We start from the raw sequence: 15,607 nt of genomic DNA, 5'->3' as shown, positions 1-15,607 counted from the left end.
TTCAATCATAGATCGTAGATTTCTGAAAATGAGAGGTAAACAAAGAGGAAATAAAATGCAAGTTAGAACAAAAAACAGCAGAGGGATGAGAATGTCTTTCAGTCCGGGAATCGAAGTAAGCCAATTTGGTAGAGAGGCTGTCCAGTCAAGGACACCGGTCCACGTCTGCACAGCGACATGGGCCAATCGGATCATTCGATCAGTAATCTCTTTGATGACTTTACTCTTATCATCAATCTGTAAACAACAATTAGAGAGATTAAACTTTCCACACACGCCTCCTTCTTGAGCTAGGAGGTAGTCCAAGGCTAAACGGTTTTGGTAGACAGCTGTGATTATTTTGGTGTTCTGCTTGGCAAGGATATTGAGAGCCATGGCAGAATCGTTAGTCAGAAGTTCCAACACTGCTTGCAGTCGGATGATACGATTTAACATATAGATTGGAGTTCTATATCCATAAGAACCATCTTCAGCCCAAGTGGCAGGGCCATAGTATTGTACAATTCGTTCAGGAGGCCACTCCTGATCCTTCCAATCTCCAATAGAAACTTTAGTAGTTCTGCGACGCTTGTTTGGTTTCATAGGACTGTAGACAGGTACACCTAATGTTTCTCCAGCGGTGATTGGTAAGAGAAAGAAACTTGGCCGAATGGTGGCCAAGAAACAGGTGCCATACCAGTTGAGTGGTAACAGTTCATAAGCCCTTCAGCCACAAACGAAGTAGTATCCATCTGGCGCAGCGAAGAGGGTGGTGGGCACCCCAGCAGCAGTCCACGTTTTGTTTAGGGTTGAGTCAGTCCACAAGGTAGTGGGCATAGTCAAATTTTCTGTCTGCCACCAAGTTAGTTTGGTTAGGTTAGCAGTAAGGACCCCTGTACATGGTGAATTTCCAACAGAGGTAGTATAGATTCTGGAGTGTTGTCGAGATATGCATTGTCTGCCAATGACATCTGTCTGGAGAGCCCACTCGTATGGATGTGTCTTTCGTTTGTAAGTTATAGTTGTGTTCAAGTGATTGAGGTCGGTTTGGAAGACCTCTTTGGCTTCCCATGGCCATTGCTCTCCTGTGTGTGTGCCGCCGCAGACAAAGCAATTCTTAACTTCGAGAGAGAGAGCTATATTCTCAGCCAGATTCACAAACATATTCTTTGCTTGATGTGAAAAGGCATGCTTCTTCAATTCTTCTGATACATGGGATATTTCATCAAAGAAGGATTGATAGCCCACTACAGTGGTCTGATGAATGATTGGGCGAGGCTTGTCTCTACGCTGGGTGATTGTTATGTATGTCATTGGGTCTTTTCCAGCTCCGTCGATGCCAAATCCCCAAGTATCTTGCCAGGGGGATCCTTCACCTCGTATGGGCCATTGCACGGACACAATATTACCAGTTACTGCTGTCAATCTGCCGATTCCGTGGCAGCCATGGTAACCTCCACCTGTATAGTCACATACCAGAGCCCAACCAGACAAAATCAAATCTCCTTGACAGGGTAACCAACTGGATGGGTTGGCAGCTCGATTGTACGGACAAAGGTACTTGTGGTTATAAACATAGGAATTTTTCCAGGATTGAGATCCGCAATGGAGTGCATTTGGGTGTTTATCAATGGCCTCACAGGCATCGAAGGTTATTGTGACGGTAGACTCTCCTCCGATAAGGACTTTGGTCGAGTTGATGTAGTACAGGATACCTTTTCCTTCTGGGATAATACTTGATGTGTAGCTCTTTGGTAATCCAGCAGTGAGTGTAATGTTATAGTACTTGGGAGTTGTTGGTGTGTGACAAATAACCTTGTCACCCTCTAGGCATTGATGAAAAGACTGGTATCCTTGAGTGGTATTTAATGCGCATGCAGGTTGCGTTGCACATGAAGTGGGTGGCTGAGATTGGTGTATAATGGTAGAGACAACCTGGAATCCATCTGGAGTGGTAGTACGGATTGATTTGACGCATTCTGTGCAGTTCTTGCCTAGGGGTAGAACAAGAGATGTAGTTGTAGAACATGAGATTAGTAGAATAACTTGTAGAAGTCTGTTTCTCATGGCTGGAGGTTTAGAGTAAACACTTTATGCTTTGCCTTGTAAGTAGATCAGTTGATTAATTCTGAAAGGAAGAAAAAATGTATATGTTAGTACTCTTTAGCAAAGTACTATAGTCATTTACCCTGGACTAATTTGTTGCCTGCTTTGAATGAACTTTAACTTGTTGTCTCCAATCCTGGAGACCTGCCAACTGGAGGCAGCAGGTTTCAGGCGGGTCCAGTGAATCCATGAAGGGCATCCAGAGACTTTTACAGCAGTAGGAGTGGTGAGTAACACTGTGTATGGACCCTTCCATCGTGGTTTGAGGAAATCTGATTCATCCCCAGTCCTTCATCCATACAGAATTTCCGATTTGGAATGGATGAATCGGGGTTAGCAAGACTAGTGGTTCAATGTCGCATGTTTAGCTCTGGATGGCGATGACTGTGTTATGTAGTCCCTTCAGTTGGTTACTAAGGGACAGCTCTCCTTGTATCTGCAGCGACTCAGGAAAAGATGGAAGGGGTGGAGGTCTTGCATACATCATTTCATAAGGTGTTAGACCAGACTTTCTTGGACTGCATCGGATGTGTAGTAAGGCTAAAGGTAGGATGTCTGGCCATTTAGTCTTTGTTTCTTGGCATAGCTTAGCCATCTGATTTTTCAGAGTTCTATTAGCTCGTTCAACAGCTCCGCTGCTCTGGGGTCTCCACGCACAGTGTAGATGCCAACTTACACCCAGAATTCTGCTCAATTGCTGTGTAACTTCACTGGTGAAAGCTGGTCCATTGTCTGAATTTATTTGCCTTGGTAATCCGTATCGTGGTAAGATCTGATGAAGGAGCAAAGCCACTACCTCTTTGGCAGTTTCAGTTCGTGTGGGTATGGCTTCGATCCATCCAGTATAAGTACAGACAGCTACCAGCATTGCTTTGTATCCTCTAGAGGGTGTCATGTGGGTGAAATCGATTTGACAAACTTGAAACGGCGTAGTTCCTCGTAGGATATGTCCGGGGGCAGGACCAGGTCCATTTCTGGGATTGTTTCTTGCACACGTGACACATTGATTGACTGCATGTTTAGTCAACTGAGTAATTCTGTTGATGTAATACGTTTTCTCCAATAGCTTAATTAATGCATCTCGACCAAGATGAGTTCTGTTGTGGGCTTCTTTGACAATAGTCCAAGCTAATGCTTCAGGTATCCATATTCTGTTATCTTGCAGAATCCACCAGCCATCGTGATGATGGAATTTCTCAGCCTGTGCCCAATCATTCTCCTCCGTTGAATAAGCAGGAGTTTCCGTTGGGAATTGTAGAAGTGGACAAGTTGTAACTGGGATGTGCGGTAAATGGGCACGGGCTGCTTCTTTCGCTGTTTTGTCTGCCCATTGGTTTCCTTTTGCAACGGGATCTGATTTTCCTGTGTGGGCTTTACAATGCATGACAGCTACCTTTTGCGGTGCCCATACAGCATTTAGCAATTGATGTATTTCAGACGCATTAGCCAGTTGCTTTCCTTCGGCGGTGAGAAAACCTTGCTCTTTGTATAAGGCTCCATGTACTTGGATGGTGAGGAAAGCATATTTGGAATCTGTATAGATGTTCACAGTCTGTCCTTCTGCCAATTGTAGAGCTCGAGTGAGAGCGATGAGTTCAGCTTTTTGAGCTGATGTCCCAGGAGGTAGGGACTCAGCTTCAATGATGTCATCTTCAGAAACCACAGCATAACCGGCAACCCGAATTCCATCAATAACTTGGCTGCTTCCATCAGTAAATAGAGTCCATGCTCCCTGCCAGGGTTGATCCCTTAAGTCTGGTCTGCTGGAATGTTTTGTAGTCATGACCTCTTCACAGTCATGGGCAACGGGTTCAGGTGCCGGCATAAGAGTGGCCGGGTTCAAGTTTTTACTGTTTGTATTTGAATTTCAGGTGTTTCACACAGTAAGGCTTGGTATTTTACAAGACGTGAGTTGGTCATCCATTTTGGTCCATGCGTTTCTAGAAGTCCTTGAATAGTGTGGGGAGTTGTTACGTTTAGAATTTGACCAAAAGTTAATTTGACAGCCTCTGGGATTAGTAAGCACGCAGCCGCAATGCTTCGAAGACAACCTGGCCATCCTTTTGCAACATTGTCCATTCCTTTTGACAGATATGCAACAGGTCGTTCCCACGAGCCTAGAGTTTGAGTCAATACCCCAATGGCCATTCCCTTTTTCTCATCGACGAATAGATGGAATGGTTTCATTACATCTGGCAATCCTAGGGCAGGAGGTTCAATCAGGGCATCCTTCAGTTGTTGTAAACTTGTCAATTCATGGGTTTCCCATTGAAAAGGCTGAGATTCTGCCTCCTTTCCCCGCAGCTTGTCGTACAGGGACTGGGCAATAACAGCATAGTTAGCAATCCACAGCCTGCAATATCCAGCAGCTCCAAGGAACGCTCGGAGCTCTTTCTTGCAAGTGGGTACAGGTTGACCTCGTATTGAACTGGTACGGGATATTCCAAGACAACGGGTACCTTCCCGGATTTGGATGCCCAAGTATTCTACTTCCAATTCACAGATTTGCGCCTTCTTTTTACTTGCACGGTATCCTTTTGAGTACAACGTCTTTAGCAGGTGGAGAGTGGCTACTGCACATTCGTGATACGTTTCACGAAACAACAGAAGGTCATCCACATACTGTATTACTGGCCCATACATGACTTGGTACATCTTCAAGTCTTTTGCCAGTTGCTCACCGAACAGCGTAGGTGAGTGCTTGAACCCTTGCGGCAAGCGAGTCCATGTGTACTGCTGCTTGATTCCAGTTTGTGCATTTTCCCATGTGAAGGCAAAGATCTTCTGGCATTCTTCTGCTACTGGAACGGAGAAGAAAGCATCTTTGAGATCAATAACACTGTACCACTTGGATGCAGGGGAAACTTGAGCCAAGATTGAGTATGGATTTGGTACGAGGGCTACTAGATCTGCTACTTGATTATTCACTTTCCGTAGATCCTGTACGGGTCGGTAATCAGTAGAACCAGGTTTCTTTACGGGCAACAAAGGGGTGTTCCAAGCAGATCGGATTCGTCGGAGAATGCCCAAGTCGTACAGTCTCTGCAGATGTACCTGGATTCCTTGCCTGGCCATATATGGAATGGGGTATTGAGGTTGATTAATCACCTGTGCATTCTGTTTCATTTTGATCCAAACAGGGGTAGCATCGATGGCTATTCCCCCTGGATTCTGCTCGGACCATACTTTAGGCACGCTATCTATTAGCTGTCTTCGTTGTTCGTTGAGAGGGGTGTTCACTTCGTATCGATGCAGTGTGATTTGTTCAAGAACGGGGAGATGTAGTCTCCATTCCTCTTGGAGTGGACAAATGAGAGAGACAGGATTATCGGCAAAGGATGCCTTAATTTCACCGGTGGGCTCGAATTGCAAAGTAGCCCTTAATTTACACAGGAGGTCTCTCCCTATGAGTGGTACTGGGCACCCTGGCACGTAAAGGAATTGATGGGACACTAATTGTCCTCCTACTGTAACCTGCCGTTTCTGGAGGAAGGGAGCGATTAGTGGCTTTCCTGAAGCCCCGACTATGGAGATGTTTTTCGAAGTAGGCGTGGTGATGGCTGTGGTCATCACAGATCTTTGTGCCCCCGTATCCAACAGTCCTTTGAATGTTTCAGCCCCTACTCTTATTTCCACCAAAGGGTCTATGGGAAGGGTTCCCCTATCTAGTCATGTTTCACTATCTTCGCCGGAAGTTTCACCTACGGTCATCTGCCATTCCGTTTCCTTAGATTTGGACGGAGTATATCCTTCCTGCTTTGCTTGCAGGGACTCCGGACACTCAGACTTCCAATGTCCTTCTTGTTTACAATATGCGCATTGATTGGTTCCCAATGGCATTCTTCCACCTCTAAACGATCCTCCTCTATTTGCTCGTCCTCTTGGCAGCCCTCTAGAGGGCGATCTGCCTCTTCCTCGGGGTCCGGGATACCCGTGATACTGCCTGGACGGGTTCCCGAAATTAGTTTCTTCCAACGCTGCGGCTAACAAACTGACACTTTCTCTTAACTTTCTAGTTTCTTTCTTTTCCTTCCTGTCTCCATCCGATTCTCGGTTTACATAGACTTTATCAGCCATTGCTTTTAATTGGCTGATATTCATTCCCTCGAACCCTTCCTGCTTTTGCAACTTCCGGCGAATGTCTGGGCAGGACTGCCCAACGAAGCTCATCACTATGATGGATTGATGTTTGGGGTCTTCAGGATCAAATGGGCTGTATTGGCGGTACGCATCCATCAATCGCTCCAAAAAGTTTCCGGGGGACTCGTCTCTCTTCTGCACCACGTCTTGGATTTTTCCCATGTTTACAACTTTCTGCTTCCCTTTCTTTAAAGCTTCAAGAAACGCGGTCTGATAGGCGGTAATGCGCTCCCGCCCTGCCGCGGTCTGGAAATCCCAGTTGGGATCTGCAGTCGGGGCTAAGTCTCTCGCTACGTCTTCGGGACGTCCATCTGACCCGGCTCCTAATCGAGCTGCCTCTTCCATGTTTAATTGTATCTGTCGGCGTTCTTCAGTGGTAAAAAGAATGGAGGCTAAATGCCGAATGTCAGCCCAGTTGGGATTATGGGCTGCAAAAATGCCCCGTAAAAAGTCTATCATCTGTTCTGGTTTTTCAGCGTATGACAGCCCAAGCTGTTTCCAATTGAAAAGATCGCTGGATGTAAAAGGTATGTAGGTAAATAACTTTATTGTTTGCGTAGTGCGATGTTCGTTTTCTTCAGTAGGGACTACAGGAACTACAGTTGATGTCTCCCTGATTGGTAATTGCAAACTTGCTGCGGCTTGGGTTTTACTACGAGTTCCGTCTGCCACGGACGACTCGCTGCCGCCTTCTACCTTTGCGGTTGCCGCTTCGGGTTGCTCTTCATGAGCCGGTGCCATCCTACGATCGGCTTGCGCATTGGAGGGAACTGGGGGACTGGGTGGCGTAGGATATGCCAGGGGACAACTAGGGGCATATGGTGGCGGCAAGATATTTTCAGCGTCGGGCAGTGCTGCGGGCGGCAGGGGTTTAATTTTTTTTTCTGGAGTCCGTGGATTCCCTTGTACTACAAATATGGCCGCCGCAGATGACGCATGCTCTGTAGGTTCCAATATGGCCGCCTTTCCCCTTCTCTTCCGGTTTGGGGACTTCCGGTCTCCCATTTTGCATACTTGAGTTACCATTACGAGGGCGGCTCCCTCTACTAGCTTCTTTGCCCACGACGGAGGATTTTCAATAACTGCTATCCAAGCGGTTATGTACGGTATATCCTCAGGGCAACCCGGATTCCCTTCTCGTATAACTATATTCTGGACCCTTGTGGCCGTTTGGAAATTGAAAGTTCCTGCCGGAGGCCAATTTACACACAAACTGGGCCATCTATGGGTACATCGTTGAATCATTCCGGGTTTTGTACATTTATGTCTATCGAACACTTCCCTATAGTGTTCCGTCATGACTTTTAATGGAGTCGAACCGCCCCCTCCCATTAGGATAGAATTCACAGACAAAGGAGGGAAGGGAAGACGGATAGGTAAGGGGTCCGTATCCGTCAGACACAAAGGGTCACAATTGCCCCGACTAGAACGCGGTCGCCCGGTCTAGAACTGCGAGGCCATTCACTCTCTTTCACACAACAAGAAACCTATTCCCACTATCGTATACTTCACTTATAATTTTTCCTTATCATGCGCGTGGTCTTCGGAACGTAATTCCTACTAACACACTGCGTGGAGTGTGATCAAGGTCCCCTCGGTCCGCCGGGGATGGACCGATTATTTTCCTTATCTATTCTTCACTTATTCCCTTGTTTCCATGATACTCGCCTGCAGGGGTCTTCCGATCGTCACGAAAGCCTTCTTCCCGGATCATCAACCCAGAGATCTCAGCAGAATTTCTGTGGAACGATCCCCTCAGAAACCTGATCGCTGAACTCAGCGGTGGCCACTCACCAGGTGTGTCTGGGGGACTGCTCCGCCACCAAACTGCCGGACCTTCTGGAGAGCTAAAATAGCGTCTCCGGTAGCTCCTGGCTGGCTCGCCAATGTAACCGTCTCTTTTTAGTCAGTAAGGAGGCCCAGACAACTGATCCGTAAAGATAGACTTTTATTGCCAGCAAGATGCAGCTAAGACAAAGGCTCAGTACAACTGCATGCCACGCCCCCTTAGGAGCAAACCTTTATACACTTTACAGTTCTTATCTTTCACGCATGCGTTCTGGTTTTTGCTGAACAAACAATTTATAACCTGCTGAATAAGCAATAGCTAGCGTGGTCTCTAGTAGGTGTAGCTTATGATCAGACTATTGTTTCGTCATTTAATTGACGGGTTAGACATTTGCGGTGGCGTTCGTATTAATACAATACAAATTATGATTCCAAAATGGAGTTACGTTTCACTAAATGTTAGTGCGTGAATACGTCACTACGTATTAGGTTCCGTTTGCGTTGCAAATGTTAGTAAATCAAGATGGCTGTGCGTTTCACTGCAGGCATGAAGAGACGAGAGACGTCTCAGGGGTGCAGTCTTCAGGGGTTCATGGAATCGAACTCCTTCAAGTATACAGGATATATGTGTGTGTCATGGACAAAGGATTTAGTAAAAATTTGGAAGTGGAGGTGAAGAGGTTCATCAGATGGGAGGCCAGTATTTTATTAATTTTGGGGGGACAATTTATGATTGATCTAGGTCTGTGTTCTCAGCAGGCAACAATGGAAGAAGCCCAGTCCCCACTAAAATGTTTAAAGCTTTTCTATATATGTGCTTCTTGAACTGAAGTTCCACTAAAATAGGGAATAAAAACCAGCAGAAGCAAATTAGCATTTGCATAGTGTGTATAAGAGCATTTAGAAGCTTTGTATCTCCAGATGTTTGTGGAAGTTGCGCGTGATTCTTTTGTTCAGTATTTTTGATGCTTAGGAAAGAGGTTTCAGTCTGCAGAAATCCTAATATCAGTGAATTATGGAGGAAAATCTTTATAAAACATTCAGATTTCTTTTATTTTTCTTTGAAATTTTTTTATATTTCAAAGAGAAAAATACAATAAATATAAGAATTACCAACCCCCAACAAAAAAACCTACAATATATCCTGTAGTTTCTGTGCCAACTCATAAAAATTTCCTTTTTTCCTTGCAAAGACACCACAGACATGATGTTCTCCTTTTGTTTTTTTATGCCAAATAATATACTTGATACCTGAATGTGTGTGCTCCTGGCCAAACACACTAAAAAAAACCTAGCGTGGTGCTATATAGAGTGTTTGGGAGGAGTTGGGGAGAGAGATTCTGTTGAATCCTATACCCTTTGCTAATGACACTTCCTCCTTATTGTACTTACAATTCATGAGTTGCTCTGAAATGGCTGAGGAGCTGCCTCTACTGAGCATGCCCCAGTGCTGAAGCTGCACCCGCAGAGTGAGATGAACGTGTGGCTGAGGGAGTGAGTAGGCCTGAAGTCAGGGATCTGGAAGGAAGTGCAGCTGAGCTCCAACGAAACCGGAGGCGGCAGGGTGTTCTGGAAATTTCATTCACATGGTATGTAGATGCTGGTAAGGGCTTCTGAGCTGCAAGGAAACAGTCAGAGCTGAAGTAGCTGTTGCAAATGAAGTGCTGGAATGGATTCAAAAGAAATAAATAAAAAGGCAGCAGCATAGTTAATCACTAGCATGGTATGGCTTCAAACTGCTTCCTGCTCCTGAGCTCAGAGAAGGGTTTTAATGCCATTTATGACTGATACCTAGGCAGTGTGTGTTGGTGAACATATGTTTTAGTGAAGCAACAAAGCCAAGGGAAACTGAAAGGCAGCTTTGGAGGGAAATCCTTCCAAACTTGTGTTTGTGTTTCTGTTTTAGTATTGTCTTCCTCAATGGGGTGAACACCCTCAAGTTGGTATGGTAAGGCAGCCTACTTACAGGGTTGCTGCTTGTAGAAGTATTCATTCTTGTTGGTAGTCTTTGTTACCATGGTAAGGGAGGCAAAGGGGCTTAACCTTTTCTCTTTTTTTTTGGGCCGGCCTTGCCAGTCCATATTAGACTCTTGTGTTTGTTGTTCGAAGTTCTTTGGCATGCTACATTTTTTTTTTCATGCAGGTTAGGGGACGAATAGCAAAATAGTTTTAAAATGGGAGCATCATAGGTAGTTGTACAAAATCGTTCTATTTGGTATCTCTTGCCCTTGCCATACCTACCCTCTGGGTGATCAGAAATCATCATAGTTTTCATCTGCTAGAATAAGGAAAGAGGGATACCCTTCCGTAACTTTTCAAGTGCCACACTGGTTAATATCTGCTTAAATCATAAATTCATTGTGTCTTTCTTAAACAAATTTACCCTGTCATCGCCATGCCTGCTCCATAATGAACTGATAATATTTGTGCATACGAGTGGCTTATGTGATTCAGTATCCTCCTTATATTTTTAAGAATGTAATATGCGTGTCTAATAATGTACATTTGTTGTTCTGTATTTTTCTGTACTACAGTTTGTAAGACAAAACAAAGAAGTCACCCAACCCTAGATCCAGCACAGAATCCTACCTCTCATTGGCTTTGGGTCCTTTCTGATTGTGTAATAAAGTTCCAGAAAACTGAATGTTGGTGATTATTTTTGTATTTTTCAGGAATGGTTCAAAGGGTTCACTGTTCTTTTTATGGGTTTTCATGACTTCTTATTTTGTTTTGTTTTCATTATTAATTGCCAAAATCTTAGCGCTACAATGTTTCACACATAGTCAGGATAGCTTAATAAAGTGCTGATACCTGAAAACACATCTGTTATCTTACAATTGTGAGTCCTAAGGTAACCAGCCTGGAAGAAATGCTGATTTGAAGCAGCCATTTTTGCTAGTTTCATTACCACCCTTCAGGAATTTGAGAATACATTTGACACATAATCATGTCGTGTATTTTCCTTAAATTGCTGAAATGTGAGAAGAAAAAACATAGGAAACATTCCTCAAAATCTTTCCCTACAAGGTGATGTGTGACTTGTTGTGTTGGTGTCCATTCTTGAAGCTGACATAAGGCAAACTAAACGTGGACTCACAAGACAACACAATTTATTTATATTTCTACATTTGCTAACTGAATTGAGAAGAGAATATTTGCAATTTCTCACCTAGCAAAGGAGCTAAGAGACAGATGTTGCTCTGATAAGATCCAGTGTTTCCCTGAGTTATGTTTCAAGTAACTTCTTTGCTCTCCTTTCAAAATCATGAACGCTGTAGGCTTGACTTCTTAACGCTGGGGGCTGTTTTTCTCCAGTTTTAAATATTCCACTTGGAATACAGGAGTGTGGCCAGAGAAGTTAAAGTGCACTGCAACATAACTTTTGCAATTAGGGAGGTGGAAGACGTGAACATCTCTCTAAGAATTTGCTTCAATGGTCTTGCATTGGTGTCTGGAAATCTAAATTAAGGAAATGTTAGTAATACAGTACTAGATGTCAAAGCCACATAGATTAATTCCACCCCCATGCCAACAAAATTAAGGTGTTGATTATTTGAGTCCCTGCTTGTTCTATTCTAAAATTCTTTGCCCTTACCCAAGAGTATAAAAAAGAAACAGAGTATGTAGATTTCTTAAAATGTTGATAAGTGTGCCTTGTGTTGTAGATACATACATTTTTTTCTTCATAAGTACAGTTTGATTATAGTGCACTGGTATTTAATGGTAGTGAGAGGTTTACATCCAAGAGAAACGATACATTTTGTGTGTAGAAATACTAAAAGGCGCTTCCTAAACTTGAAAAGTTGTAAAAGGAATCTGACAGAATAAGAACAATGTGGACTATGCAAGTGTCTTCCAACATGCACTGCAGCTTGCAGCCTCCCTTTTCCTAGCCCATCTTGAACCAAGTTTTAAATCTGCCTTATAGCATCCACATGCTGGAAAAGAAACGGTTGTTAGGCTGCTGGGAATACTTGGTTTGTATGAGGGGGAGAAAAATAAGCTTAATTGGATGCAAACGTCCTTTTTATTGATTTAATAAGTCTTGATAGCAGTAAGCCATTGGAAAAATCAGTCTTCAAGATGTGCATTACTGTGGTTGAATTCACAGAGATTTCAGGATTATGGTTTAGAATCTGCATCTAATTTGAAGTCAGTTAATGGTTAAGTTCTGTCGCTGCCTTATTGTCTGCCACCTCTGTAATTTTGTTTCATGGTTATATGTGATGGAAGAGGGCAGTCTATTGTTCTGTCATACGCAATTCTGTTGAGGAGGAGTTTGTGCCTTTGCACTGCCTGGTTTCCACGAAATGGCTGCAGTTTTACAGTGAAGAATGAAATGGTCTCCTGTGTGTGTCTACTGCTGGCATAAAGACAACCTATAGAGGGAGCTAGGTCATGTGGCCTGTATCAGCTGTGCATTGTAGACCAAGAAGGAGAGAACAAGCAGCTTCCATCAAAAAAAAAAGAATAAGCAACTTAACAGCACCGCACAGGTACAGCTTCAAACTAGACAAAAATAGAAGAAAAACAAGATTCTCATAGTTGGCTTGCCAGGAGATAGTTAAAACAGTTACTACTTGCAGCACTTCACATTTCAACTTCCCTTGTTGGCTGTTTAACTGGACGACAGTGTGACTTAGAACATTCCATTGAGCGTGTAAAAATACCAGAGGAAGAAACATTCTTGTCAAGCAGTCATAATTCACATCCAGTTTTGCTTTAGGATATTGCTCTTTGAGTGACACTTGTAACGTGAGAGCTCTGTGAATATTCTATATCTTCATCTTAAGAGTTGCCTGATGAGCAATGCGCATCTACCCTACCACATACATTTTATTTTAAGATCTTTAGACAGTCACCATAATGCTGTGAGATTTTCAGTATGATCACCAATTTTCTCTTTTGTTCTTTTTAATCAGCAAGTGTGTGGCTTTTTTGCAGATTCATCATTGGGGAGTGGTTTTTAGCATTTGAAATGGAGGGGAGGTTTGAAAAGCATCAAGTCATTTTACTGTTTGTTTTTAGTCTGACATTTGCAAGCATCAAAGATCCAGAAATAGGCCCTTTTGTTTGTTCAGTTGAAGCATCTTTGTTTTTATTTTTTTGTTTTTGTTTTGTACTTCATTTAAAATGACCAAACTGATAGTTTTGTTTCTAAAAAGCAGGTGTTGTATAGCTTGTCATTGTATACTTGTACAGTATCAGTGCATTGAATTTTTTGGAATACATATGCCTATATTATGTTTTTGAAGAGCAGCCCCTTCCCCTTGAGACAAGTATTTTTGCTTTCAAATCTTATAGGTTTAAGTGTTACAATTGCCTACTTCTAAAGGGGCACTAAAATGATTTTTCATGCAAGTTGCACCTTGTGATTACTTAGACCCAACATAGTCTTTGAGAATCGACAGGTTTATTTGATTAATCCTCTCATCCAAAAATCCGTTTTCTGAGCACAATTTTAACCATTAGTTGGAAGAACTCTTCTTGAGGATAAAGGCTAGAAGTCACTTTAGTTGATACAGCATCATGGAGGATTTGATGCAGCTGTTTTAACTATTACGATTTCACACACAGCACAAGCAAGATGGTGAATGATTTGGAGGAATCTGAAAGGGATCCTGTCTATTGTGTATTTAATAAGAGATTATAGGAATATGAGAGCATTCAGGGACATGTAGTAGAGGAAATGAGAGCTTGTGTCGATAGAAGGTTGATCTTTTATTTTTAGCTAGCTGTGAACACTTTGGAATGTTTCTGATATCGTTGTCATATCAAGTCTGTTGAAGAAAAATATATATTTGTTTTGAGAAATATGCTTGCTTTTTAATATCACCCTAGGGTTTTGGGGGCCAGTTTTTGTGGGGGTAAAGCATTTAGCAGCTGTTGTCCCTGACTCTATTATGATGATATACAGTACACTGAATCAGTACTTAGAATATTGAGTGAATTGTTTTCTTCGCTATACCCTGGTTGATTTGGATGGCTGTGATCGATGCACTGGAACAACTTGCTAGCATAATTACTTTCATAATTATATGTGCTTTCCCTCTACCCATATTAGATTCTTAATCAAAATGTTAAAAGGTAAGAAGAAGGAAAAATCAGGATCCTTGCATCATGTTTCTGTAATATTCATCTTCCTTTGTTTAAATCTAATCCAGCTAACATATAGTTTATAGAAGGTCCTGTGAGTTACTTTACTAAGAACTTTGCACAGATCTGAGGATTTTTAAGAGTATGTGGTGAAGTAATAAACGGTTGATAGATTGATTAATTAACATAGCACTTTACTATCTAAATTGGTCTTGGATTTGTGTGCAATATCAAGCACTGGCACTACAAAATAACCGATGGAAAAAACATGTTGGCTAAGCATGTATTTTTATATTTCTTTCCTAGATGAGTATGAGTGATTTGTTCCTTTTTTATATTTGTGGTATGACCTAGTTTGTTGGGATCCATAGTAAATGTAAAATCTCTGCTCAATATTAAACAAAAAAATTGTGTCTTCCATTATCTCAGAGACATGTTATATTTTGATTGATTTTCTGCAGAAACTGACTAGATCAGTTATCATTGTGCTGGTAGAACATAAAGTCTTATAAAGCAGGGATTCTCAACCCAGTCCTTAAGCCACATCTAGCCAGTCTGGTTTTCAAGATATCCACAATGAATATATATGAGATAGATTCGCATTTAATGTCTCCATTATATGCAAATTTATCTCATGCATATTCATTATGGATATCCTGAAAATCAGACTGGCTAGGTGTGTCCTGAGGACTGGGCTGGGAACCCCTGTTATAAAGTATAATGTGTAATTAAAACTTAAGTGTTCTGAATTTCAAATGCTGTTTCAGTGTACCCTTTGTAGGTGAGGGCTATCCATGAAGACAACAGAAAGAGAACACATTATTGTATGTTTTTTATTTTTTTGTAAAATGTATTTTGCAGCCTTGTGCACAGCCCTTAGTCTTGGCATTATGTCAGAATATTGACAGGTTATCCTTATTAATTGTGTATTGTACAAGGATAGAGTCGGTATCTTTGCTATGCAAGCTACAGTAGTTGCTCCAATGGAAGCCTTTTAAGCCTGCATGCTCTGTGAAATGGCTGCGGCTCAGAGTGAACAGTGAAATGGTCTCCACTGAGCATGCTCACTCAGTAGAGGGAGCTTTATCACATGAGCAGAACTGAATTACTGTTCATGAGGATCTGGAATATTCAACTCTTTGAGTCTTCCTTAAAAGACTTAAAAGAAGACAACAGATGCCTGCAGGTATTGTGAGCTGTTGTGTTCCATCTGTCATGCACAACAGATTTCCTCAGGTTGAACCTGTAAATAGATTATGATCAGGTAAAAAATGTAACTGCAAATAAATCCTTTGAATAAGAGTTAAGGTAATGACTGTTGGATTTTGTTTTGGTCCCTGAGTAAGGAGGGGATAACACAGCAGAAGTATTTGCAGTAGTTTGTGGTCACAGTACATTGCATGTTACCTTTTTTTGCACTTCTTTCAGAGGAATATTCTCATCATGGAATTGCTTTGTGTACTTTCAGACTTGCAATGAGTGTTTGGATTACCTTGGC

The 15,607-nt window shown here is 42.4% G+C and overlaps 1 protein-coding gene across 5 annotated transcripts in view; it reads left to right on the top strand.

Moving 5' to 3' along the window:
• The window catches only part of EHMT1 (euchromatic histone lysine methyltransferase 1), a 441,279-nt gene that overhangs the window by 112,870 nt on the left and 312,802 nt on the right, over window positions 1-15,607 (top strand). The window contains exon 1 of one of the 5 annotated variants that reach the window (XM_029611526.1): window positions 9,514-9,602. The exons of the other annotated variants lie outside the window; for them this stretch is intronic. Coding sequence (XP_029467386.1) covers window positions 9,600-9,602 — 3 coding nt within the window. The 5' untranslated portion in view covers window positions 9,514-9,599. Of the gene's footprint in view, window positions 1-9,513; window positions 9,603-15,607 lie in introns of those variants that run through there. 5 annotated transcript variants of the gene reach the window in all.

The sequence above is a fragment of the Rhinatrema bivittatum genome, chromosome 8, assembly GCF_901001135.1.
Source record: "Rhinatrema bivittatum chromosome 8, aRhiBiv1.1, whole genome shotgun sequence".
Taxonomy (NCBI): Eukaryota; Metazoa; Chordata; class Amphibia; order Gymnophiona; family Rhinatrematidae; genus Rhinatrema; species Rhinatrema bivittatum.
The sequence above is the reverse complement of the archived record's forward strand: the minus strand, read 5'-3'. Positions and strand labels throughout refer to the sequence as shown.